Genomic DNA, 26,728 nt, shown 5'->3' with positions numbered 1-26,728 from the left:
TGGTTAAAGTGCCACTTTGAGTAAGACTAGAGTCTGAATCTTCACTGTCACCAGTGTGACTCAAAAAAGTTACTTAACCCTTCTTGTCCTCAAGTCACCTCACTGGTAAAGTGAAAATAGAAAATGCCTTTCTCACAGGATTTCTAGGGGGACAAATGAGATGAATCACATAAAATTCTGTGAGAGCAATCTAGCCGGAATTAGAGTGTGTGTGGCCCTAATTTATTGCCCCCTCTCCGCCCCCGCCCTGTGATGAGCACTAGGTCCCCAGAGAGGGCTCCAGTTCAGATGAAGTTACTGTTGTTTCCTGGGTGTGAAATCCCTGAGGGCTTTGGTCTAGGAGAGGATAACCTATGGGGATCGTCTGTGTGAAGTGGATGAGGAAAAAGACGTGGGTAGGGCGCACAGGTCTGAGGGTTAGTAAAAGAGAGGCCTTCTAGTGGACCCCTCAGAACTTCCCGTGCCCAGGTGAGATGGACGTTCAGCTATGCACACCCCCGATGACGCTTGGCTCCCCAGGAAAGATGCTGCTGAGATGTTAGGCGGGTTAAGGTCCGCTGCACCGGGTCTACTCAGGCGAGCCTGTTCTAAGGGCTCTGGCTTGGTCGAGTTTTCCGGGAAGGAGTTGGAGCTGCGGGATGCGCAGGGTGGAGACGAGGGCAGAGGGGTCTGGTCCAGGAAACCCGGCAGCCCTGGTGTTGCCGAGGGCGCCCACGCGGAGCTCAACTGCTCCGCCTGCTTTAAAACGCCAGGACGCCGGGAACGAGCCCAGCAGGCGGCCAGGCTTGACCTTGACCGTTGGCGCTGCCAGCTTTGCTCTCGCTGCCCGGCAACGGCGCGCTCCGGCGGCTGCGCCCGCCCCTCCCTCGGGCGGAATCGCCGGCGATCCAGGCCGGGTTTTGCAGCGGAGCTGTTGGGTTGCGCGTGCTGATTTCTCTCCGGTAGCAGCCGGCTGCAAGAGACTATGGTGCTGCGCCAAGTGTGGACCGCGCTGTCCGGAGTCTCCGGGGTTGCCCTAGTTTGCTGCTTGTTGTCGGCGGCGGTGGTCCTGCGATGGACCGGGCGCCGGACGGCCCGGGGCGCGGCGGCCAGGGCGCGGCGGAGGCAGCGAGCCGGCCTGGAGACCATGGATAAGGCGGTGCAGCGCTTCCGGCTGCAGGTGACGGCGGGCGCCGGGGCTGGGGTGGGCGGGCGTGGGGAAGCACAGCGTGGGCAAGGCAGCACTTTCAGCCGCCTGGACGCCAGAAGGCCGACTGGCGGGCAGTGCAGATGAGAGCCTAGGAACAGAACCCCTCCTTGAGCTAACGCATTCCGTACTCTTTCCGCGCCAGGTGCAGCGCGAGGAGAAACGGAAAAGAAAGGGACAGGACAGGTCATGGAGTCTGGGCGCTGTACTTACTTTGCTCTGCGCCAGAGAATCTCACGCTAATTAACACGCAAAAAAAGAAAGAGAAAGAAAAAAAAAAAGCTAGCGTGAGAATCAATAGGGTAAACTAGGGTTTAGGTCTTTGGAATCATGGAGTGATGATGACCCAAGAGTCAATGGCCCAGATCACCGAGATAGCTTAAAGTTCATGTTGGTTAATTTGTGCATGAGGCTCTTAAGAGAGGGGTGGAAATAGACGCCTACTGCTGCCCGGTCTTTCTATTCAACACCTCACAAACCCTTTTATGAGCATCCTTCTAGCGGCTTCTCCTGCCTTGGACATTTCAGTGTGTATCAGTTTGGGGGTGTGAAAAGAGTTGGGGGAAGGTTAGAAAAGGTGTCTGCAAGAGGGTGCCCTTTTCTCCTGTTGTATGAACTCTGGCCCCAGTTAGAAGACCAAATGTTGAACTCTAGATGTGCCCGTGTGCTGAAGGACCAAAGAGTTGCTGTGGGTCTTTGTGGGATATGACAAATCGGAGAGATCCCAGGTGATGGGGACAGTAGGAGTCGGGAAGGTGTTTCTGGATCAGTATCAGTGAAAATTGCATTTTGCAGGTGCTCAGTTGCAGCGAGTGATTTTTTGAGCAAGAACTGCAACGAAGTCCTTTGGTGGAACTCTAGCTCACAGCAATGAAGAGAAATTGGGGCTGGGAGCTGGTTTTGGGCTACCCAGCTGTAACATGAATCTTAAAGGGTCTTATTAATAAAAACAAACCCGGGAGTCAGGTATTGGGGTGAATACTGAAAGATAGAGAAACAGAACAAGCCACATCCAACCTCACCTTGCCAATTCCTCAGCTGATCTTGTTTCCTCAGACTGAAGGTCTCTGAGTCCTCACCCAAATGGATCTCAGCTGAACTGCTGCTAAAAACCAAAAGCTTAACAAGGCTCTAGTTTCTGGTCCTCATGCCTTATATACCTTTCTGCTTCCTGCCATCACTTCCTGGGATTAAAGACATGTGTCTTTCCCAAGCAAGACATGAGATCTCAAGTGCTGGGATTAAAGGCATGTGTCACCATGCCTGGTTGTTTCCAGTGTGGCTTTGAACTCACAGAGATCCGGATGGATCTCTGCCTCCAGAAGGATAGGATTAAAGGTGTGTGTGCCACCATTTTCTGGCCTCTATGTCTATCTAGTGGCTGTTCTGTTCTCTGGCCCCAGATAAGTTTATTAGGGGGCACAATATATTGGGGGACACTCAGCTGTGGTCCTGAATGTGGGCAAAACTTTGGCTGGCTGTAATAGTTTGAATTTACTTCCCACCATCACTAGCCCCTGGGTATATCTTATGTATTTATTGAAATAAAAGTGTATCTGGTTCCAGCCTCCACTCCTCAAGCCGTCTGAAAAGCCTACCATCAGTGTTTAGAGCTGTCTCTTCCCAGGTTGGGAGGTTCTGATCCCACACTGGCCACTTCCTCTACCTGAGCACCGGTTCTTTGCCAGCTCCCCCTTTTTTCTCTGGTGGTGTCCTCAGTATACTCAGGATGATGATGATCCTGGGCTAGGCCTGGGGAGCTTTGGCTGCTCCTCTGTGTCTTTCTGTGCAGCCAGCTGAGTTCTGCCAGCTTCCAGCACAGCTTGGGGAGCAGGCACAGGAATCTGCCCACAGCTCCTGCCTACAAGAAGTACTCCTCTTAGCCATAAGGAATCCATTTGGCTGGGAGAGTTGGGGGCTGGGAAAAGGCTGGGTCTTCCTGTATGTCACCTCCTCCATTTCTTTCTTTCTCCCCCCCCCCCCCCCCCAAAGGGTTTCTCTGTAGTTTTTGAGTCTGCCCTGGAACTCGCTTTGTAGACCAGGCTGGCCTCGAACTCACAGAGATCCGCCTATCTCTGCCTCCCAAGTGCTGGGATTAAAGACATGTGCCACCACTGCCCAGCTCCTCCATTTCTTACAAAGTAATTGTCCTTCAGTCTTTTAAAGAACTGAAGAATTTTTTTTTTTTTTTTTTTTTTTTTTTTTTTTTTTTGCCAAAGAATGTTTTAGGGCAGAAATTTTGGCTCTAAAATACAAAATGATGTCTGCAAATCTTCCTGTAGCCAAGACCTAGCCTCAAACACCAAATTTAGCTTTTTCAGGAAGGGAAACTGGCTTTGGGGTTTCAGGCCTCTGTGCCTGTTTTGCTTGCTTGCTTCTTTTTAGACAAGGTCTCATGCTTCCCAGACTGGCTTTGAACTCCTGGTTCTCCTGCCTGAGACTCCCAAGGGCTGGCAAATACAGGGTATGCTACTGCTCTCTTTTCCCTCTGTGCTTTTTAGCAAACAGAAAAGATGTTCATATCATCGTTCACTCTCCCCACACCTCTCTTTCTGTCTCCCTGTCCTGGCTGAGTCAGAGACCAGCTAACTAATGGGTCTCCCTCCCATTTCAGCTTTTCAAATATCTGGGACTTCAGGTGTGGGCCACTATACTTACCTAAGGGTTCTTGGTGACAGTAGCTTTGGAGACGTCAGGGCATGGTTAGGAGGTAGGAGTTTGATGCAAAATCATCCCAGCCTTGGGATCAGCCTCTTTCCTTCTTTACCCCATAGAACCTTCCTACTGGGCCCTGGCTTTCTTGGAGAAATGAGAGGTGGCACCCGAGGCTGCCTCCAGTCTCTTCTAGTGCTTTCTGAGCCCATCCCTGAATAGGAGGGGGCACCTGGGAAGGTAGGATAGCAAGAGGCACTTGGGAAGACAGGATCAAGTGTAATGGGAGGGCCAAAGCAGTCCAGTCCCTCTGATGGATACTACACAAAGTTAACTTTGTGCCGAGGTAGGTACACACAAGCTAGATGGCAGGGAGGACATGAGCACCTCTGAGTCACCGAGGTTCACACAATGGCTCACTTTTCCATACTGTGGAGCAACTCTAGGGAGAGGTCTGTTTCTGGTTACTATTGATCAATGGAAGCTTACCAGCGACAGCCTTTCCCCTACTTCCCCCAGCTGCCCTCTGAGTGAGTTCTTAAGAAACATTTTAAAAAATGTTTTTATGTGTATGAATGTTTTGCCTTACATGTATGTTTGTGCACTGTGTACATGCCTGGTTCCTACAGAGATCAGAGAGGGCATCAGATCCCCTGAAAATGTAGTTACAGATGGTTGAGATACCGTGTGGGACACTGGGAACTGAACTCAGGTCCTCTGGAAGAGTAGACAGTGCTGTTAACTGCTGAGCCATCTCTCCAGCCACTCTCCCCATTGTTTATAAACTGCAGACAAGAACCAGCAGCACAGGACATGACTCCTGCCTTGGGGCCTTTGCACATGTACTTTGTTGTACTGTTTCATGCATTCTCTTGGTAAAAGCTCACTGATCCTACAAATGACTCTCCCTTCAACCAGACCCGCTGTGGCTTTGTCTCCTGGCCTTTTCCTAGCCTCCCTTACACTCTTCTTCGAAATGATCCCATTGATAACTTGAAAGCATGGTTATACCATTGAGAATATCTTGGCCATCTTTGTGAGCAAATGGAAGAGACAGTTTGAAATAGAACGAGAGAGATAAAAAAAAAAAAAACCCGGAGAGAAAAAGAGACAACCCAAGAGTCTGAAATTGGGACAATAGATGGCCCAGGAGAGAAAGAAACAGTTGGAAGAGGGCCAGTGCTTAAAAGAGGTACAGTAGCTCCCTCTTGAAAAATGTCTCCACACTGGATGCCATATAGTTATCTTGAGACTATCAGTTCCTGGCCCTCTGTTTCTCATGTAAAACCAAGCCTCCTAATATTCACAGACTGGCCTTTCTGGGGTGCAGACTTTGGTGATTTGGGAGAGGGAGGATGTCTCAACTGCCTGATGCTATCTGAAGACTTAAAAATAGCTGTTAGCAACTGTGTCATCATTAGCTGTCAACAGTGATGACATTAGAAAGAACTGAAATGTGCTTGAGAATGGGGATTGTCTGAGTCAAGGTTTCTATGGCTGTAAAGAGACACTATGGCCATGGCGACTCTTATAAAGGAAAACATTTAACTGGGGCTGGCTCATGGGTTCAGAGGTGTAGTCCACTATCGTCATGGTGGGAAACATGGCACGCGAAGATGTGGTCCTAGAGAAGGAGCAGAGAGTTCTACATCTGGATTGGCAGGCTTGAGCACCTGAAACCTCAAAGCCCACCCCCAGTGACACACTTCCTCCAACAAAGCCACACCTACCCTAACAAGGCCACACCATCTAATAGTGCCACTCCCAGGCAACCAGGCATTCAGATCTGTGGATCTGTGGGGGCCATTCCTATGCAGACCACCAGAAGGGTTGGTGGTAACTTCTAGATGACGTGTGCAGAGGTTTCACAGGAGGGAGGAGGTGGTGGCTAAGCTGCCAGAAGTGATTGTCTCAAACAAAACAATGAACACATACTGTATTCCAGGGTCTCATGTATTCCAGGCTGACTTTGAGCTCACTATATTTATTAAAGATGACCTTTAAACTTCTGATCCTTTGGCCTCCACCGTGCCTAGTTTTTTTTTTTTTTTTAGTGGGGAAGTGATTTGAGATAGGGTTTATGTGTGTAGCCTGGCTCTCATTGAACTTGTTTTGTAGGCCAGGCTGACCTCAAAATCAGAGATCCCTCTGCCTCCCAAGTGCTGGGATTAAAGGCGTGGGCTACCACGCCCGACTACCATGTCTGGTGTAGCTAGAGTTTTCCTGCCTTGCCCACAGTCAGGACAAATCTTTGTCACCCCCCAGTCCCAACCAAGTAAGCACAGAGACTTATATTGCATACAAACTGTATGGCCGTGGCAGGCTTCTTGCTAACTGTTCTTATAGCTTAAATTAATCCATTTCCATAAATCTATACCTTGCCACGTGGCTGGTGGCTTACTGGCGTCTTCACATGCTGCTGGTCACAGCGGTGGCTGGCAGTGTCTCTCTGCCTCAGCCTTCCGCTTCCCAGAATTCTCCTCTCTCCTTGTCCCACCTACTTCCTGCCTGGCCACTGGCCAATCAGTGTTTTATTTGACATACAGACCATCCCACAGCAGTCTGGTTTTGTGTTCTACTAGGTATCAAACTCAGTACTTTGTGAACATTAGAAAAATATCCACACAGCTGCAGTCTTAGACTCTTATTTTACAGTTTTTTGTTTTGTTTTGAGACAGACTTGTTTTATAGCTCTGGCTGGCCTACAGCTCGCTATGTAGACCAGGCTGACCTCAGATTCATGGCAATCCTCCTGCCTCCACTTCCCAAGTGCTGGGATTAGAAGCATAAGCCTCCATGCCTGGAAGAAAATATGAAGCACAATTTGTGTTCATTGTGGGATGGGAGAGGCAAGAGCAGTGCTTTCTACAGTATGATTGCTTTGTGGGGAAAATAAAAAGAGTGAATATGGACAACAATAGTGTGGGCTTTTCATACTGTTTTGTGCTGTTCCTCAGAAACTGGTTTTATTTTCAGAACAGGGACTGGGCAGGGTGGATGGATGCTCACTTTTTATATACCTTGGTGTGTCTCTGTGGTGTACATGTGTATATGCATTCGTGTGTGTGTGTGTGTGTGTGTGTGTGTGTGTGTGTGTGTGTGTGTTCCTGTGTGTGGAGGCCAGGTGTCAGATATTTTTCTCTACTACTCTCCATGTTATTTTTTGAGACACAGTCTCTCCTTGGACCTAGAGATCTCCAATTCAGCAAGGCTAGCTGGCTAGTGAGGTCCAGGGATCTTCCTGTCTCTACCTCCCTATGATTATTTTTTTTATTACTTTTAAGTGTGTGTGTGTGTGTGTGTGTGTGTGTGTGTGTGTGTGTGTGTAAGGGTATATGCATATGAGTGCAGTGCCCATGGAGGCCAGTGGATCTGAAGTTACAGGCTGTGGATGCTGGGAGTCAAACTCAGGTCCTCTGCAATAACAGTATATGTTCTTAAACTCTGAGACATCTCTCCAGCCCCCTAGATACTTTCAAGATTTATATATATATATATATATATATATATATATATATATATATATATACACATATACACATATATATATATATATTATATTAATTAGAGTTATCTGATGTATTAGAAAGAGATCTATGATCCATGTTTTTCTTCTGTGTAACTTGTATTAAAAGAATAAAAACCCAGATTGGGGATTTAGCTCAGTGGTAGAGCGCTTGCCTAGCAAGCGCAAGGCCCTGGGTTCGATCCTCAAAAAAAAAAAAAAAAAAAGGAATAAAACCCCAAGTAAGTGTTATATCATCTAACAAATTTGGGGAAGTCCTCCTGGCATTAAGAATGTAAGGTTTCGGGGCCTGGAGAGATGGCTCAGTGGTTAAGGGCACTGGCTACTCTTCCAAAGATCCTGAGTTCAATTCCCAGCAACCACATGGTGGCTCTCAACCACCTGTAATGAGATCTGGTGCCCTCTTCTGGCCTGCAGGCATACATGCAGGCAGAACACTATATACATAATTAAAAAAAAAAAGTAAGGTTTCCAGGTTGGGGGGCGGGGCTGTGTTCTGGGTGTATGGGGGTGCCAGGGAGTGATGGTCCAAAGGTCATGTGATAAGATCATGGCTGGAAGCACCTTCAGGAGCACACTCTGACTCTGTGGAATGCTGTGTAGACATTTTAAGGGGAAAGTGTTGTACGAATCCTATTTTTTTTTCTTCGAGATAGGGTTTCTCTGTGTAGTTTTGGTGCCTGTCCTGGATCTTGCTCTGTAGACCAGGCTGGCCTCGAACTCACAGAGATCTGCCTGCCTCTGCCTCCCAAGTGCTGGGATTAAAGGCATGTGCCACCACTGCCCAGCCCTAAATGGTCTTAAAATAAAAACCTAAAGCCAGATATCAGGGTGAAAGCTGAAAGATCAGAGAAGCAGAGCAAGCCACAGCTACTACCTCTTACCCCACCAACTCCTCAGCCTGCAACAAGAGTTCCTGTCTCCTCTCACCTTATATTCCTTCCTCTGTCCAACCATAGCACTTCCTGTCTGAACCTTCCTAGTGCTGGGATGAAAGGTGTGTGATCCCAAGTGCTGGAATTAAAGGTGTGTGCCACCACTGCTTGGCTGTTTCTCTTTTAGACTGGATTAATCTCGTGTAGCCCAGTGTGGCCTTGAACTCACAGAAATCCAGATGGATCTCTGCCTCTGCCCCCTGAGTGCTAGGATTAAAGGTGTGGGCCACTACTGCCTGACCTCTGTGGCTCACTCTGTGGCTCGCTCTGTCCTCTGATCTTCAGGCAACCTTTATTTCCTAGATTACAAACAACACATCACCACAGGAATGTATAGACTTAGCAGGAAGGATGGGTCACAGAGGCAAGGGCTTAGTAGGGTAGTAGTTTGGGGAGGAATGGATGATGCTGGATGAGGGTCCCGTTAAAGGGGAGGAACAGAGCCAATTTCCAGAGCTGTTTAAAGGGCTTGATGACTGATTGGATGCAATGGAGAGAAAGAGAAAGGAACCCGGATGAGTTCACTAGTTACCTGAACATAGATGTGCACTTGCCGGGCTGAGGGTCTTGGGGCATCCTGAGATGGAGCCAATATTGAAAGTGTGGGAGGGAGTGACTGCAGAAGGAAGGACAGGACTCACCCCGTGAACAGCTGTGCGTTGCCTTATGTGGAGCTTGGTGGAGGATCAGGCGGAACAGATGGGAGCTCAGGGAGTGGAAGCCAGGAGGGCAAGCCTTCTCTGGTCCCAGAGAGCGAAGACAAGTACTAGAGGAACCTGGAGGAGGCTGTGTCTCTCCCCTCACCACGCTTCAGATCATGGCTAAAATGTCACCTCGCCAGCTAGACCATCCACAGCATCCTCATTTCCACCAAGACCATTTATCCACCGTCTTGCCTTACCACAAGCTGACTACCGGTGTCCTGCTTGCTTGCTTAGATGTTGATTTTCTGAATGCAGGGACCTTGCCTTCTTGTTTACTTCTGGATGCATGGCCTCTCATGTAGTCCTTTGCCCATGTTTGCTGACTGACTGAATGAATAGCAGAGAGCTCATCGGAGAGATGGTAACGGGGGACCCTAGGGGTGTAGTATTTCTATCCATGAGAAACTGAAGAGAGTAGCATGTGGTCTAATACCTCTGAAGACCTCGGTGAGGCATGGAGAAAGATATCTGGTGGATCTGGTAACAAGAGACTCTCTGGTGACCTTTGCAGGAACAGAGGATGTGTTGAGCAATGGGGTGGTGATTCAGTGTTCGCTAATTGGTCTAATACTCTTGAGGAGGACCCAGGAGGGAGTTTGCAGGTAGAGCTGACCCCAGGGACGTGGAGCCTTGGTGTTCTGGCAGGTGGGCGTGCCTTAGGGCCCTCTTCCCTCAGAGACCAATTCTCTCCCACCCCACCCAGGTGCCACTCTCCACCACACCCTGTTTTATTTTTTCAATCCCTCACGATCGATAATTCATATCTGATTGTGTCTTAGTTTGTTGTCTGTTGCTGTGATAAGCGCTATGACCAAAAGTAAGTGGGAGGGCTAATTCCAACTTACAAGTTACAGTCCGTCATTGAGGGAAGCCAAGGCAGGGATTCCAGGCAAGAACTGAAGCAGAGGTCTTGGGGGAACACTGTGTACTAGTGTGTTCTCCATGGCTTGCTTGGCTAGCTTTCCGGAGACCGCTGTCCAGCGGGTGGCACCGCCCATAACCATTAATTAAGAAAATGCCCCACAGACATGCCTACAAGCTAATCTGATGGAGGCAGTTCCTCAACTGAGGCCCCCTCTTCTTAGATGACTTCAGCTTGTGTCAACAGTGACAAAACTGAGCAGCACATTTATCTGTTAGTTCTCGGCTCCACCCCTGTCTCATGTTAAGCTCACGTGGGCGTAGCTTTTCGTTTCCTGATGCAGGGCCAGGCTCAGAGCAGGCACTTCATGCCTGTCTGGAAATGAATGTGTCAACCATCCCACTTTGGATGTGGTCTTCAGCCACAAACTTAGCATCTTTTTTTTGGGGGGCGGGGTTTCAAGACAGGGTTTCTCTGTGTAGCTTTGCACCATTCCTGGAACTCACTTCGTAGTCCAGGCTGGTCTTGAACTCACAGAGATCCGCCTGGCTCTGCCTCCCGAGTGCTGGGATTAAAGGCGTGCGCCACCACCGCCCGGCAAACTTAGCATCTTAATGGGGCTTTTGTGGTTGAACTTCTGCTGCCAGGGCTTGTGTGCAGTGGATTGTCTGTGCTAGGTGGGTAGGGCATCACTACCTACCTGCCTACCTACCTTTCTCTCTTTTCCTTCCTTCCTTCCTTCCTTCCTTCCTTCCTTCCTTCCTTCCTTCCTTCCTTCCTTCCTTCCTTCCTTCCTTCCAGATTTATTTCATTTTATGTCTGTGAGTGGGTTTTGCCTGTGTGTGTGTGTGTGTGTGTGTGTGTGTGTGTGTGTGTGTGTATGTACCACATGCGTATCTGCTACCTACAGGGGTCAAAAGAGAGCATCAGATCTCCTAGAACTGGAGTTACAGAGGGTTGTGAGCCATCGTGTAAACCAATCCCAGGTCCTCCACAAGGGCAAGTACTCTTCACCACTGAGCCGTCTCTCTAACCCCACTCTTACATTTCTGGTCTTAAACAAAGCACTTCCTTTCTCTTAGCTCAGTTTCTAAATCTGTGGAATGGGGACAGTAGTAAGAGTTCATCAAGACATGGAGGGTCACAGGCCTGGTGTTGAAAAGCCTGTAATGAGCCATTAGTAATGGTCCACACCTTTACTTCCAGCACTCAGGAGGAAGAGACGGGCAGATCTCTTCATTCTAAGCCAGCCTGGTCTACAAAGCAAGTTCTGGGACAGCCAGGGCTACACAGAGAAACCTTGTCTTGAACACCAAAACCCAAAATCAAAACCAAACCAAACCAAAAGCCTGTGATCCCATCTCCTTGGGACCGGGGCGGGGAGGGGGGGGGGGGACGGGTAGGGAGATCTTGAAAGTTCAAGACTAACCTGGTCAAAATAACTGAAACCTCTCAAAAAACAAATACAACCAGGTTTGATGGCAAAAGTCTTTAACCCTAGCCCTTGGGAGAGGCAGGCAGATCTCTGAATTTGAGACTATCCTGGTTTACATAGTGAGAACCTGTCTCAAACAAAACAAAATAAACCTGAAGGATGAGGAGGAACGCTGTAAATGCTGTCTTCTGGATATGTATGATATGGCTGTTACAACCAGAACACGAGATGTAGTCTTCTGGATATGTATAATAGGGCTGTTAGAATCAGAGCATGGGATGCTGTCTTCTGGATATGTATGATAGGCCTGTTACAATCAGAACATGATTTGGACACACAACAACAACAACAACAACAACAACAACAACAACAAAAAACCAAATGAAAATACCATGAGGAAAGTAGGAGCAGGGCTAGTTAGAAAGAAGGTCAACAGGCGTGTGTAGGGGGCGGGCGATAAGAGAAGGTAATGGAGCGTGGGGATATGATCACAATGCATTATATAATAAGAAACTGTCAGAAATAGAAGAGAAGAAAATGAAAAATAAATAACCATGTGAGTGGGGGTGGGGACCCAAGCCAAAAAAACACAATCAGCACTGTGCATGGCAGGCAGGAGGCAGGTGTGCTGGATGCTAGTCTTAATGGGGCAATAATCCGTCCGGGTGACGGTTGTCCCTCACCATTTCCTATCCAGAAGACTTCCGGAGGTTACATTTGCGCTGGTCTGGGATGCCAAGAGCCCACCTAGGTTGGATCTGGTGTCTGGTGTCAGGGCTGCAGGTGGCACCTTCTGTGGGGATGTTAGCAAGTGACAGTGAGCATCAGCTCGTGGACTGTGAGGACCGAGGGGCAAAAGTCACATGTGCAAGCCTGATGGAGTGTGTTATCCACAGAACCCTGACTTGGACTCGGAGGCGCTGCTGGCCCTGCCCCTGCCTCAGCTACTACAGAAGTTACACAGTGGCGAGCTCTCCCCCGAGGTGGTGCTCTTCACCTACTTAGGAAAGGTAAGCCTAGGCTGGTCCCTACCGGCTCTGCACAGGCTGTGGGGAAAACCTGGCCTGGAGTTGTCCTGCTCTGGGTCATGGTAGAACCTCAGTGCCAGGGACTGCCAGGGAGGGAAGGAGCCAGAGGGTGTGTGTGTGAGTGTGTGTGTGTGTGTGTGTGTGTGTGTGAGTGTGTGTGTGTGGGGGTGTGGGGGTGTGTGTGGACACTGAGCATGTTGTCTTAGCTAGAGACCTGGCTCTCAGCCCAGATCCCCGCTCTCCCGCCTCCACCTCATTGGTCACCAAGTCTGTTCTGTTCCCCTCTGTCTCTCTCCTCTCTCTCCCCGGTTCTCCACCCACCTTTACCACCTTGCTCTTCACTACTCACTACTCTCTTGCTCTGTGAGCAGCAGCAGCACAGGTGTCCCTCAGCCGGGCAGGTGCCCCTCAGGTCCTGATCTTCACCCCCAGCAGCACTGGCCTTGGGAGACCGGAGACACTGAGCTCAGGGTCTGCCTGCCTTTGTACTGGTGTCCTTTCCTTGGAATTTTTTTTCTCTCTGTTTGTCCCTCCCAGGCCAGTGATTCCACGCTGACCAGCAAGACCTCCCCTGTCCCTGCCCTGCTGGGTGCTCCCTCTCCCTCTCTACTCACAGGCAGGACTCAAACCCCCACCCCCCCACCCCCCCACCCCCGGCTCTCCATGGGTCCTGTGGACAGGGATTGTTCTTTACTTCTTTAAACATTTGAAATTCTGTGTATCGGTGTGTGTGTGAGGGGGTATGTGCGTGTGTGCTGATGCTCTTGGAGGCCAAAAGAAGGCATTGGATCCCATGGGACTTGAGTTACAGGTGGCTGGGAGCCTCCTGACATAGGTATTGGATCTCAAACGAGGGTCCTCTGGAAACACAGCAGGTACTCTTACCAGGAAGCCATCTCTCCAGCCCTGACAGAAACTATCTTATTTGCTGTTAAGCCTCAGTGCCAAATACATTATCTTTCACTTAAGAAGTGCTCAGGAGCTGGGCGGTGGTGGTGCACGCCTTTAATCCCAGCACTTGGGAGACAGAGGCAGGTGGATCTCTGTGAGTTCGAGGCCAGCCTGGGCTACAGAGTGAGTTCCAGGAAAAGGCTCAAAGATACACAAAGAAACCCTGTCTCGAAAAACCAAACCAACCAACCAAACAAACAAACAAAAAAGAAGTGCTCAGGGAATGTACATAAGAAAAAAGAATAAGACAGACTATACATTCCGATGCATCCTGAGTGTGATCATGTCTGTGAGCATGACCCGAGTAGGTGAGTATCAGCGTCCGGGTGAGGTGTGTAATGATAGTGTTAGAAGGGATGACCGCCAAGTGGGTAGGAGAAAGTAGGCCGGTGTCACTGACCGAGACGCAGAGACTCAGGCTCCTCCCTTCCTGCCCTGGGTGGCCTGGTGACTGATGCCTGCAGTTTTGAGGGTCCCTAGCTGTCTCCCAGGAGCAAGAGGGATCACTAGGTTCAGCCTGGGTGTCCTCTTCTGTACCTCTGGGGCCCTAGGCCTGGGACTTAAAGTTCTAGATGTCTGCTGCCTGTTTATCATTACTTTGGGTCCGACTCTTATTTCTTTATTGAGGTCACTCATCTGTGACTCAGGAGTCCCAGGGAAAAGGGAGGCTTGGCTTGGCCAAGTGTGAGCCGGGCACAGGCCGGCGGTGGGAGTGCCAGGGTCTGGTCTGGCCCAGCTGTGCAGCCGACTCCCAGCGTGACCTGACGTGGAGGAGATCTGGCCCTGTCTGTGTCCCTGGGCAGAGATAGGACCCGGAAGTACGGGAGCAGCGGCCAGTGGTCTTCTAGCTCATCCTCTGCTGAGTGCCTCTGAGGACAGCATCCTGCTCCCTTGCCTGGCCTGGCCCTGAGCCACATTCTCTAAGAGAGCCTGGGTGAAGCTGGTGAAGCTGGGGCCGCATAGCCCGAGCAGGGTGGGTGCTGGGCTGGAGGTCGTCCTCTGTGCCGCGCCGCCTCTGGGCCGTGTTTCTGGTTACTTTCCATTATAAGACGTGTAGAAGCGGGGAGAAATCTTAGAAAGAGAGGTGCTGGCCTCCCCTCTGCCTTGTGTCCCTTTCCCTCTCACCCAGGCCTGGGAAGTGAACAAGGGGACCAACTGTGTGACCTCCTATCTGGCTGACTGTGAGACTCAGCTGTGCCAGGCCCCACGGCAGGGCCTGCTCTACGGCATCCCCGTGAGCCTCAAGGAGTGCTTCAGCTACAAGGTACCCCCTGCCTGGTGTGTCAGCCTCCCACACTGCCTTTGTCTCTGTCCCCAGCTCAGGGCGGGGTGGGGGTGGGGGGCTGAAAGGATGCCTCAGGTCCAGAGACCCTGGAGGCTTGGTCTGGCCAGGGTGCTGGTGGTGGGAGGGTCCCACCTCACTGATGGTGTCGTCTGTATGCCCGTCTCTCCCCTAAGGGCCAAGACTCCACGCTGGGCTTGAGCTTGAATGAGGGGGTGCCATCGGAGTGTGACAGTGTGGTGGTGCAGGTGCTGAAGCTGCAGGGGGCAGTGCCCTTTGTGCACACCAATGTCCCCCAGTCCATGTTAAGGTCGGTCCTTAGGAGCCGGGGGAGGCGGGGGTAGACCCAGGGCAGTTAGCTGTTGACCTGACCTGGCCTAACTTTTTCCTGCTCTCTCCAGTTTTGACTGCAGTAACCCCCTCTTTGGCCAGACTCTGAACCCCTGGAAGTCCTCCAAGAGCCCCGGTGGATCCTCCGGGGGCGAGGGGGCGCTCATCGGGTCGGGGGGCTCCCCGCTGGGCTTAGGCACCGATATTGGAGGCAGCATCCGCTTCCCTTCCGCTTTCTGCGGCATCTGTGGCCTCAAGCCTACCGGGAACCGCCTCAGGTATGGTGGGTCCAGGACGCCAGCATGGTCTTGGTTCAGCCTGTGCGCCCTCTGGGGTCCAGGAGGGATTCACTAGCCATGATCTGTGAGGGTGTGGGAGGGGGGGACAAACATCACCAGCTGTGCATGGCTTCACTTCCAGTGCTGGGGGTTTAGAGCTGGGGCCTGGGATTGGGGTGAGTATAGAGTGGTTACCATTGGTTTCCAACATCTTGTGTTTCTGACCAGCAAGAGTGGCCTGAAGGGCTGTGTCTATGGACAGACGGCAGGTGAGTGAGGTCTGATATACTCTTGGCGTCCTAGGGGGTGGGGAAGGGGCGGGGGTCCTCTTGATATGCCGTGGCCCCTGTTTTGCCTGTGGACAAATATCTGGTCGTCGGGCCGTTGTGGGTCTGAATTTGCTTTCTTGCTCTCAGTCTGGAGCCACAGACCAGTCCTTACTCAGACCCAGCTCCTTGGGGGCCCAGTGACACCTTTTCCTTCCCCTCCCTTCCCTTCCCTACAGTGCAGCTTTCTGTTGGCCCCATGGCCCGGGATGTGGAGAGCCTGGCATTATGCCTGAAAGCCCTACTGTGTGAGGACCTGTTCCGCTTGGACCCCACTGTCCCCCCCTTGCCCTTCAGAGAGGAGGTGAGTGAGGTGGGGGGGAGGGGGGCTGGGATGGACAAGAGGAGTGAACTCTAGAACTCAGGTGGTGTGGGCAGGGTTGGCTGGAAGCTCTGTGGAAAACCAGTCCCCTGTGGCAGGGTAGACCTGGGGCAGCTGCTCCTCCACATATGGCCACTAGGTGGCGCCCGTGCCTGCGTTTGGGACCTCTCAGCCTATGCTGCTGAGGACCATCAGGGTCTGTAACTCCTCAGAAAGAAACTGTGGACCTGGGTTGAATTTGCTCTTAGGAAGTAGCAGTGTTTCTTACAGCATTCCTGCCCATCTCCCCAGAAAATAGGCCTTATGGCAAGTAGGCTGAATGAGTTGAGAGCAGTGTGAAGTGTCAGCTTCCCGAATATGACCAAGATAGGCCACTGATCAGACAGGACTGAACAGCTTGAAGCTGGGGAGCAGCCCGCCTCTTTAGTGCCTGAGAGGCAAGGGCAGAATTGGGCCTACCTAGGTGGATCTGGAGTTGGGCTAGGATTGGGTCAGGACCATGATTAATAATTAGGGAGGGGGATTCAGGAAGAGGAAGAGCTTTAGGTGAGAGGTTCAGAGTCTTGGTGAGCTGGCGGAGAACCACAGAGGTTGTCTGTATTTGTGTACAGAGCTCCTGGGAGTAGTCACAGTGGATGGTACAGACAGAAGAGCAGTGTGTCATGTCAGCTGTGGGATGCAGGCGCCCCTTCCCAGCAGTCCGGCATTTCTCCATCCCATGCAGGCTTCTCCCCTTTCCCAGTGAAGCTGCTTGAAGAGGCTTCGGGTCCCCAGGCAGTAGAGTGGCATCGGTGTTTTTAGGAGTTAGGGCGGGTGCGAAGGAGCGTGTGGAGTAGGCTTTTCCTTCTTAGCAGGCAGGTTCAGACAGCTGGGGCCCGAGCCCCTTCTGAGAGGGGAGGGGGAGACCCTGTCTGGAGGTCTGGACTAGTTTCTCACAGGAGTGAGGGCAGGTAACAGAAACTTCAGCTCAGCAGACAGAATGCATGGTTGGGCTTTAGTCTTTGGGTAGCCTCAGTTTCCTCTTACGACTGCCGGGAATCCTCCTTCCTGCTCCGAGTCACCGTGAAGGCATTTTGTGAAAGGGTCAGAGGTGAAGGGCCTTACCCGTGATGATTATCATGATGATTGGTTGCTGTTGGTTCATGGGAAAATGTGCTAGAAGGATTCAGCTTGTAACCTTGTAGCCGTGGTGGGTCTCTGTCTCTAAGCATTCTGCATGGGCCATTCTCCTCTGCCTCCGCCTCATTTCTGATGTTCACTTCTAGATCTACACAAGCTCTAGACCCCTGCGGGTGGGTTACTATGACACCGACAACTATACCAGGCCTAGCCCAGCCATGACGAGGGCGGTGCTGGAGACCAAGCGGAGCCTCGAGGCTGCTGGCCACACGGTATGGCGTCTCCTCTCCTCCAGGGGAGTCTTCCTGATACCCACAGCCCTCCCAGGCCCCTCCATTCCCTGTTATTTAGTCATTTGGGATGAGAATTCTGGCTCTGTGACACCAGTATGAAGACTGAGGGGCGAGGACTGGGGCATGTCGTGGGTGGAGGACTTAGCCTGCACCAGGAGCTGTTTGAGTGCATGCCTCGTCACTGTGACCGTGACGCACACCTCTCTAGAGACTCCCGGGGCCTTGAGACTGTAGGCCGGTGGGTTTTGGTTTATTATTCTGAGACAGCTTCATGGGTGGCTCCAGACCTCTCCTGAGGGTCATGGGTTGACTAAGGCTGACCTTGTGGCACAGATCATCCTCAGGGCCCCTGGGGCAGCGTGTGAGTTAGGGGACCCGAAGGCTATAGTATCTGTGGGCCTTACACCCTTCAATCCCCGCAGCTGGTTCCCTTCTTGCCCAACAACATCCCCTACGCTCTGGAGGTCCTGTCCGCAGGTGGGCTGTTCAGTGACGGTGGCCACGCTTTCCTCCAGAACTTGTGAGTGCTCTTGGGCTTCGGGATGTAGGGTGGAATCAGGAGAATATGCAGGGGGGGGGGGTGCTGGGCTCAGCAGTCCAGAGCACTGGATGCTCTTCCAGGTGACCCAAATTCAGATTCTAGCACTCCCATGGCAGCTCACTGCTGTCTGTAACTCCAGTTCCAGGGGACCTGCTGCCCTTTCCTGGCCTCCGCAGGCACCAGGCACACACACAGTGCACAGAGATACATGCAGGCAAACACTTACACACATAAGATAATAAAGTAAATTAAAGATGTGCGTACACCCAGGGAGGGCAGCCGGGCCCTGTGACCATGTCCAGGACAGGCCTTCGATGCGCACATGGAAGACCTGGGCTTCCTGGGCAGCGACCTTGCTGTCCTTCTAGTTATGCAAGTTGAGCCTGGAGATAAGTCACTGGAGAGACCGTGGGAAGGTGACAGACAGCGTCACGGGAGGCTGGGTGGTGATGCCATAGCCCCCTCTGAGCCAAACTCCCTGTGAGATGCAGGTGGTCAGGGGCTTCTTTGCTGTTTGTTAAGGAAGGGGGTTGGGTATGGATCCCAGCCTTTCTTGAGCTGATTCTTTCTTTTCAACCCTCGATTTTCTTTTTCTTTTTTTTTTTCTGAGGTTGGTGTGTGGCACAGACTCACTTAAGAGGCTTGGCGGAGAGCAGGTCCTCCCAGCTGCTTGCAGAGGCCCGGGAAGGTGCCTCCTGGAGACATGGCTAGGCTGGGCAAGGCAATAAACCTGCTTCTTGGTCTCATGTAGCTCAGCTTGGTCCATGAAGCCTCGCTCAGTCAACTGCCCAGCCTGTCATATGTTACTAAGCCATCTCACCCCCCTCCCAGCAATTTCCCAGCAGCTGAACGTTGCCTAGGTATCAGTGGAAGCTACTACCTCTCAATCCAGCCCTGAGAACGAGACGTTCCTAGAATGTTTCTCCAAGCTCTTGAACCAGATGAGAAACAAGCGTCCTGGGTAGCCTATCCTTCAGCCCCATTCATAAATGTAGGCTGGCATCATTGCTAAGTGGAAAATGCCGAGGGAGATATGTTCCTCAGGCCCCAGGGCTTCCTAGGAGTGGGACAGAGTCCAGGTACACCAATGAGCAGCAGAAACAAAGTATGCATTGGAAAGAGGCCAAGCAAGAGACTAGATACCAGGACCACAGGAGCTGGGTGAGGAAGGAGGTGGACAGGACCACTGAGTCACAGGGCTTGCAGTCATCAGGGAGGGGGGGAGGAGCACCTTAACGAGGCCTTTTGTCTTTCAGCAAAGGTGACTTTGTGGATCCCTGCTTGGGGGACCTGATCTTAATTCTGAAGCTGCCCGGGTGGTTTAAGAGACTGCTGAGCTTCCTGCTGAAGCCTCTGGTGAGAGTTCCAGGCATGGAAGGATGCAGCCTTTGGGCCCCCATCCTGTGATAGATATCTCATGGTCTCTGGCTCTGCCTTCCTCCCCTGGCCTCTAGGTTTGGACAGGCATGGCCTCCTCTCTTCTTCCCTGTCTCTTCCCCATTCCCTCAGTCTTTAGCAAAGCTGGACCTGGGAGGTGGGAGGGTGTGGAAGAGGTGGCGTGGGGGTACAATCACTGACCCCATGTCTGTTCTGGTACAGTTTCCTCGGATGGCAGCCTTTCTCAACAGCATGCAGTCTCGGTGAGACCTTCTCCCGTACCCTGCCGCCTGCCCCATGTTTCCCCAACTGGTCTGGTCTGAATCTAGGTGGTTTTGACAGGAAAATCTCTGGGAGAAATGGCTCCTAAGGTTGAGGTGGTCCAGGGAGGGAAGTCGACTTAGGACCATCAGGGGGGGTCCCTGAAGATGTCTGAGGAGGGTCCTGGATCCTTAGGAGGACAAGGGCCTGAGTGCAGAGCAGGACAGGCTAGATAGAAGGGATTATCGGGAAAAAGACCAGAAAGGAGCTAGCCTGAGCTGGGGTGGGCCGGGGAGGGCTGGGGATTGTGGGTACCAGGGAAACAGGTAAAAGGCTTTTAGGAATCTGAACTAAACTGGCCTGGCCCTGGTCCTGCCTGCCCCTTGGTGGCTGGGTCTTCAAAAGTAGGACATGAGCATTTCCGGCGTGACATCTGTGGACTTACTCCTCTGGCCTCTAGGTATTGAGGACCTTTGACAGCCCTGCCCTCTCTTGTAGCTCAAGGGTCCCTAGGAATCAGGTCTGGTCCGGTGCTGGCTTGGCTATGAAGCCGTTAAACCAGCCAGCCGGAGTCCCGTGAGATCCTGGATGTTTCTGTCTGGACAGCAGGGCCTTGCTTTCCCCTCTCAGAGACCCCTTGGGGTTGAGTGAGGTCTAGAAGCGGTGAGTGTAGGGTGTCTGATGTTGTTGATGGCTGTGGCTGTGAGGGCCTGGTGACCTCCCTCTGTCTGCCCAGGTCGGCTGGAAAGCTGTGGGAACTGCAGCATGAGATTGAGGTAAGGTCTGAGCCCTGGGGAGCAGGGGGAGGAGGGTGCAATTGCCCAGGGCATCTACCGGCAAGCTTCCCTGGCAGCTCTTCCCACTGGGGCCCTGGAGTGACCTGCCACTCCTTCCTGTCTAGGGACTGTGGCTGGGGCCCCTCTGTGATGTTCATTTGCCCAGCGCCTGTCCTGGGCTCCTGTCCCGAGCCCCTCTTTGTTCCTCTGGGACTATTCTTGTTAGTGAGTGGCTCCATTTTAGCAGAAAATGTTCTGTCCGTGGCAGAAGCAAATACCATCAAGAGGCAGCCCTTCGGGTCTCACGGTGCCTCAGCTCGGGCCCAAGTGTGAGGACCGGAGCCCCCTCAGGGCTCACGGGACATCCTGGGGTGCCGAGGATCTACCTGGGCGCCTCCCCCAGGTAGATGTGTTCGTGTCCCTCCAGGTGTACCGAAATTCTGTGATTGCCCAGTGGAAAGCTATGAACTTGGACGTGCTGCTGACCCCCATGCTGGGCCCCGCTCTGGATCTGAACGCATCCGGCAGAGCCACAGGTGAGGCCTGCTGTGCCTCCCCTGAGGCTCTCATTCCCTCCTCCCCCTCCGAGTTCAGCCCTGTGCACTGTGGTGTGGAGGAGGGAGAGTTCTGGGGGGGACACCCCGTCCATGGGGGAGCGTCTTGCTCCTCACCTGGGACCTCACTGATTGGTCGGCTACAGACGTGAGAGTCACGTGGAGTGCCGAGAGGGGATGAGTTGTCTGTTCTGAACACGATTCCCGTAGGAGAACAGTGTTCCTTGCAGAGCCTGCAGGTTGGGGAGGTGGTGTTTGAATCGAGGTGATTTTTAGATAAGCCAAGAAAATAGGGGCAACGTTCCAGGGTGGGGAAGCTGCATGGGAAAAGGCACAAAGCAAGCATCCGCGAGTCTCGCTGGCTCCGGTGCTTTGCCGCTGGCCTCGGGCCTGGGAGAGGGCTTTTGCCTGGCTGTAGAAGCGGAGTGCCATTTTACGGGCGGGACGAGGGTTAACTTGGGCCCAGAGAGGCCAGTTGGCACTGCGGGGGTTCAGGGCTTGCTGCAGCCAGTGTGTTGTGTCCTAGGGGCTATCAGCTACACTGTGCTCTACAACTGCCTGGACTTCCCTGCGGGGGTGGTGCCCGTCACCACTGTGACGGCTGAGGACGACGCCCAGATGGAACACTACCAGGGCTACTTTGGGGATATCTGGGACCATATACTGAAGAAGGTAAAGCCTGCCCATCTCCCAGCTCTCTGCTGCCCAGACCCGGCTGCTGTAGGGGACAGAGTCCTCGCACTTGCAGGCTTTGGCAGCCTTCCTCAGAATAAGCCCCACGCCTGCTGCTGCGTGCCCTCCCCGCGGGGTGCGCGTTTCCTGGAACTGGGGTCTGGTCCCTTTTCTCCCGTCCTGATGTCTGTGTCCCCTGTAGGCCATGAAGAAGAGTGTAGGCCTGCCTGTGGCCGTGCAGTGTGTGGCTCTGCCCTGGCAGGAAGAGATGTGTCTGCGGTTCATGCGGGAGGTGGAACAGCTGATGACCCCTGAAAAGCGGCCGTCCTGAGGGTCACTCACCTGCCCAGCTCTGGAGGACCTAAGGCCTATGAACTCTGTCGCCTGTGAGGAAATGCCGAGCACAGGGAAGAGGTGTCCACCTGTCCTCCCCTGGACTCCTGCGGAAGCACAGGACACTTCCCCCCCCTCCCCCCACCACACACACAGTCTGGACCTTGCTCCCCTCTCTGGTCCACTTTCCATCCTGACCCCCTACTTCATGTGGCAGCCAGCAGGAATGGTCTGGGCTCATCAACAGCGAAGAAGCAATATGTTATGTATTTTCTAGGTGTTTCTATTAGGGTGCTGGGAACCAGAGCCTGCTGAGAGGCCTGGCCGGAACCTCTAGAGCCAGCTACAATTCATGTCACTCTCCTGCTCCAAAACCTCCCTGGTGCCATCACCCCACAGCTTGGACACAGGGGCGTGTTCTCGTCACTTACCTCCTTCCCTTCCTTTTTTCGTTTGGGTTCGGCCCAGCTTTGATGGACACTGCCTCTTTTCTCCTTCGCTCACTCCATCTCTGCCGACATGCACTTCTTAGTCCTTGGAAGCCTAGCACTCATCCCCTGCTTTTTTTCCCCAGGAAGCCTTCTGTCCTTCTCTGGGCCCCAGAGAGTGTGGGATCTTTCGTCCCAGTCTGCCCTGGTGGTGGAGTGGACATCTGTGGTGGGTGGTGTCCCCTGAGGACACTAGCCCTCCTCAATGGTGGGGACTCCATTTCTGCTATTACAGACAGCGCAGGGCAGCAGAGAAAGCACCCGGGGTGGACTGCAGGGAGCCGAGTGGGCGCACCTGGCCCTCAGCTGGCATTGTTGCCCGGGGAGGAATAAGCAAGGCAGTCAGTGCTACCAGTGCTGACCAAGGCCTGGAAGGAAGTCTTCCTGGAGGAGGAGGAGCAGGAGGAGGAAGAGGAGGAGGGGGGGACTGTATTGAGCCTAGAAAGTTCTCAGAGGCTAAGTTAAGAAATAAGAACATGGGGGCTAGAGAGATGGCTCAGAGGTTAAGAACATTGACTGCTCTTCCAGAGGTCCTGAGTTCAATTCCCAGCAACCACATGGTGGCTCATGACTGTCTTAGCTCCTGTTTCAGGGGATCCCACACCCTCACACAGACATACATTCAGGCAGAACACCAATACATATAAAATACAAATAAACAAATTATTTTTAAAGAAGAAAGGAATGAGAGCATCCCAGAGAGAAGGGGCAGCATGCCCAAAGGCCAGGGTGGGTTTGGACATGGCGGGCGTGTTGAACGTGCACGGTAGAAACAGAGATGCAGGTGAGACCGGCTTAAGGAAGACTTGGGTGGCCAGGTGAGGAACTTGAGTTCTTTCTCAGGGGTGGCAAGGGTCTTGGGGGGTTATACAGGTTCAGAAAGGAGGGCAGATTGAGGGTCAAAGCCTAGACAAAGAGAAGGACATGACTGATCTCTTATCTGGGACCTTTTATGTTATCAGTTCCGTCTGCTCAGAACACTCAGCTTCAGTGTCCTGGACGCTTCATCCTGTCGCTTTCTAAGGTCTCTGAGCTTAACCCCACTAGAGTATCACCATCTGAAAACACAGGCCTTTGTCTTCTCTGCAAAAGCAACCGTATTGCTCGTGTGTGATGGAGTTCTTGGAGTGAATGGAACTCAGAAGGTGCTCAATTAGTAGAGAGAAACACAAAATGAGCCCCTGCACAGGGCAGGCACCAGACTGTGTTGAGGCTCCAGTGACAGGTGATAGAGACTCGGTTGTTGTCTTCACAGAGCTTAAATTATAGAGGGTGTTTCTCAATGAAGGGAGTAAGGAAGGCAGGCAGGTTTACTAATACAGATCCCCGAATGTTTAATGTGGGAGTGAGCAAATGACTTTTGATGATGTGTGAAACCACTGAGCACTCCTGCGAGCTGCCTCCTTCTGGACGTTTAGATTCATCATGTCACTTAATTCCCCTATCCACCTTATCATTCATCTGTGCCCTCATTTTACAGGAAGATCATGTGTGTACCTTGCCCTGGGTCCCCCCAGCCAGAAGTGGGTGACAGCCTCAGTGCCGTTAGTCTGCTCTTCTTGAATGTCCTGGAGACTTGGCCTGTGGGCGGTGCCGAGCACACTGTGTCCCACCTGCATGCCCTTTGCTCACTGATTTTACTGTGTCTAGAATGTTCTTCCTTTGCTCTCTACCTGAAGAGTACCTCCCCATCTTGGGTGAGCTGATTGTCCCTCACTTTTAGTTCTACCAGACTGGGGGGTGGGAGGGAAGGCTGCTTGTATTTCTGTATATTCCCCGAAGCAGAAGTTGTGTCTTAGGCTCTGGAGGTGAGACCCCATTATCTCATATGAAAATCCATGCAAACTGGAGTGTAGAGAAGGTTGCCGATTCATCCAAGGCCGATCAGGAGGTATAGTGAAGACCTGAGACCCACATGCCCCACTCTGAACTTCATGCACTTTCCTCATTCTGCAACCACAAGTGCAGTCATTAAACTGTTCCGGGTGCCACCAGCCTCTGTGTTGAGTGACACCATCTCCTGGAAGACGGAAGCGTTGTCGCTATGCTTGCTTCTCTGTTGCTGTGTGTCTGCAGGAGCTTTGGTCCTTGCCCTTGACCCCTTCCTTGATCTGTCCTGCAGGTTTGTGATGTAGAGCTCAGGATACAACTAGAGGACCTGCCGTGGGTCCCAGTAAGGGAACATCATTTGTTGTTGAGTCAGGGTCTCTACATAGTCCTGGCTGTCCAGGATCTCACTCTGCAGACTTTCAACTCACAAAAGCCACCTGCCTCAGCCTCCCTAGTGCTGAGACTAAAGGTGGGTGTGCACCACCACACCAGGCCTAATGGGTGTAGTTGGAATTTTCTTTGGGCCACCAACCAGCTCCCAAATAAAGGCATTGAAACTTATTATGAATGCGTGACCTTAGCCTAGGCTTGTCCCACTACCTCTTTTAACTTAATTTAACATGTTTCTATTCATGTATGTTTTGCTTCTGGGCTTTTTACCTTTCATTCTGTATGTCCTGCTTTCCTGCTTCCTCCATGGCTGGCTGGCAGCTGCCTTCTCCCCCCCCATCCCCCATTCCCGCCTCCCAGTGACTCCCTGGTGTCTTTTCTTTCTTCCTATGTCCCTAAATTCCTCCTACTACTTACTCTTCTTGCCTGGAAGTCCCGCCTATATCTCTTCTCTTACTATTGGCCATTCAGCTTTTTATTAGACCAATCAGGTGCCTTAGGCAGGCAAGGCAAAACAGCAACACATCTTTACATAGTTGAACAAATATTCCACAACATAAACAAATGCAATACATATTTACATAGTTAAATATTCCACAACATAAATGTAACACATCTTTACACAGTTAAACAAATATTCTGCAACAAACGGGACTTTTTTAGGGTCATCTGTGGCGTTTCCCCTCTGCAAACCATCTTCTTGTGCATCTACATGATGTGATTTCTTCTACCGTTTATTATAATATAAAACTCAGGGACAAATATAAGAACCTGAGACCGTCACCACGGTTGTGACACACCTGCCACCATTCTCCTCCTGGCTCCAAAAGGGCCCGACAGCTTCTTCTCTGGGGGCCATGCTTTGTCTCACCCTGAGTCTACCTCTTGAACCAAATGCTCTATTCAGCTGGACAACAGACCACAACATAAATGAACTTCCCATAACATCCACAGATCTGAACTCTGGACCAAGGAAGGGGTGTGTCGCTCTGGACACCTGCCAGGGGCACCCTTTAGAGACAGTCATGTAATCAAGTCATGAGATTCCCCCACCACATCTGTCTCTGGTCTGTGTTTTGTTAGCTTGCCAGTCTTGGTCAGGCTTCCAAAGTCTCCACCATGTCGGTTGGAGTGGTGACCTAGGATACCTTAAGTGAATGAGACCACTTTTGGTCCGGGCTTTGTAAGGTTTATCCATGTATGCCCAGGACCCACCATGGTGCCTAGTACTTAATGGATGGTCAATGAAGGCTTGTTGGAGGATGGCACACACTTGTTACGAGGGCATCCGTTTGGGCGTCTCTTGATTACTTCTCTCATTCATTATAGGGAACTTCCCAGTTTGACCCTGACCTTCGAATGTACTTTCTTCACCTTGATTCATGACCACAAGGACGAATGTTTCCTTGTCTCTCTCCAACCTAGAGCTTTCTTTTAGTCTAGAGAGCTGCATGTATCAACTTCCGCCAACCCCCAGCCCTCCCCTCCTCCTTCCACTCATCCCGTAAACACATCGAATCCCTCCCACAGTATGCTTAGGGTAATCGAACAGAACAGCCCCTGCTTGGATGGTCTTTTAGTCTACCAGCAACTGTGTGTCTACCCAGTGTGTCCGAAATGCTATAAAGCAGAAGTCCTGGGGATGATGACACCAAGCAAGGGCCAGCTCTGGCCTGCAGTGTGTGTGTGAGCAGGTGTGTCAGGGAGTACTTCCTGTGTGAAGTGACACCCAAGCTGAAAAGTGCATTGTCACAGGAGCCCAGGAATGAGTGTTACAAGAATGGTGGAGTCAACCTAAATGCCGAGGCTGTAACGGGATGAGGACAGGTGAAGGTAGGGATGGAGAACACCTGCCATCCTTGACTTATCATTGAGCGCCTACTGTGTACCAGACACTCTGCAAAAGGCTGAGGAGGTCCTGGCTTTTAAGGAACTCATTTTCTAAGGAGGGGCATGCAAATAAGTGCATAAATAAAACAATTCCTGCTGATAAGTGTGAATAAATAAGGTTGGCGTGGCAGTGGGGGCTTACAGCCCAAGGAAAGATGAAATAACAAGGTCCGGGTGCCCTGGGGTGTGGTGCAGCTGACATGGCCTTGAAGAGGGACCCGGGGGCATCAGCAGACAGCCTTTAAAGTGGATAGAAAGGCAGAAGGCTGGAGCAGGGCAAGCGCTGGAGGTGCCGTGAAGATGATTTGACATCTGTTTCTGAGTGGCTTGAGGGTTCAGACCCAATGGTGCCATCCACAAACTCGACTCCTGCTTCTCCTGACTTCT

At 51.9% G+C, this 26,728-nt stretch overlaps 1 protein-coding gene across 1 annotated transcript; it reads left to right on the top strand.

The window, feature by feature from the left end:
* Nucleotides 1-873: 873 nt before the first annotated feature.
* Nucleotides 874-26,444, top strand: Faah (fatty acid amide hydrolase). Its single transcript, XM_006986594.4, has 15 exons — nucleotides 874-1,159; nucleotides 12,197-12,310; nucleotides 14,409-14,543; nucleotides 14,738-14,871; nucleotides 14,963-15,169; nucleotides 15,398-15,438; nucleotides 15,675-15,799; nucleotides 17,083-17,208; nucleotides 17,652-17,749; nucleotides 19,027-19,126; nucleotides 19,370-19,410; nucleotides 20,145-20,184; nucleotides 20,612-20,720; nucleotides 21,265-21,410; nucleotides 21,613-26,444. The coding sequence occupies exons 1-15, from the start codon at nucleotides 965-967 to the stop codon at nucleotides 21,739-21,741; spliced, it is 1,740 nt and encodes a 579-aa protein (XP_006986656.1). The 5' UTR covers nucleotides 874-964; the 3' UTR covers nucleotides 21,742-26,444.
* Nucleotides 26,445-26,728: the final 284 nt, after the last annotated feature.

The sequence above is a fragment of the Peromyscus maniculatus genome, chromosome 2, assembly GCF_049852395.1.
Source record: "Peromyscus maniculatus bairdii isolate BWxNUB_F1_BW_parent chromosome 2, HU_Pman_BW_mat_3.1, whole genome shotgun sequence".
NCBI classification, from domain to species: domain Eukaryota; kingdom Metazoa; phylum Chordata; class Mammalia; order Rodentia; family Cricetidae; genus Peromyscus; species Peromyscus maniculatus.
The sequence above is the reverse complement of the archived record's forward strand: the minus strand, read 5'-3'. Positions and strand labels throughout refer to the sequence as shown.

What these genes read in the sequence shown, in the direction of transcription:
- Faah (XM_006986594.4), top strand. Translation starts at nt 965, where the DNA reads ATGGTGCTGCGCCAAGTGTGGACCGCGCTGTCCGGAGTCTCCGGGGTT. An exon ending in TGTCTATGGACAGACGGCAG is followed by an intron (nt 15,439 to 15,674) that starts GTGAGTGAGGTC and finishes CCTTCCCTACAG; the next exon opens with TGCAGCTTTCTGTTGGCCCC. An exon ending in CTCAACAGCATGCAGTCTCG is followed by an intron (nt 19,411 to 20,144) that starts GTGAGACCTTCT and finishes CTGTCTGCCCAG; the next exon opens with GTCGGCTGGAAAGCTGTGGG.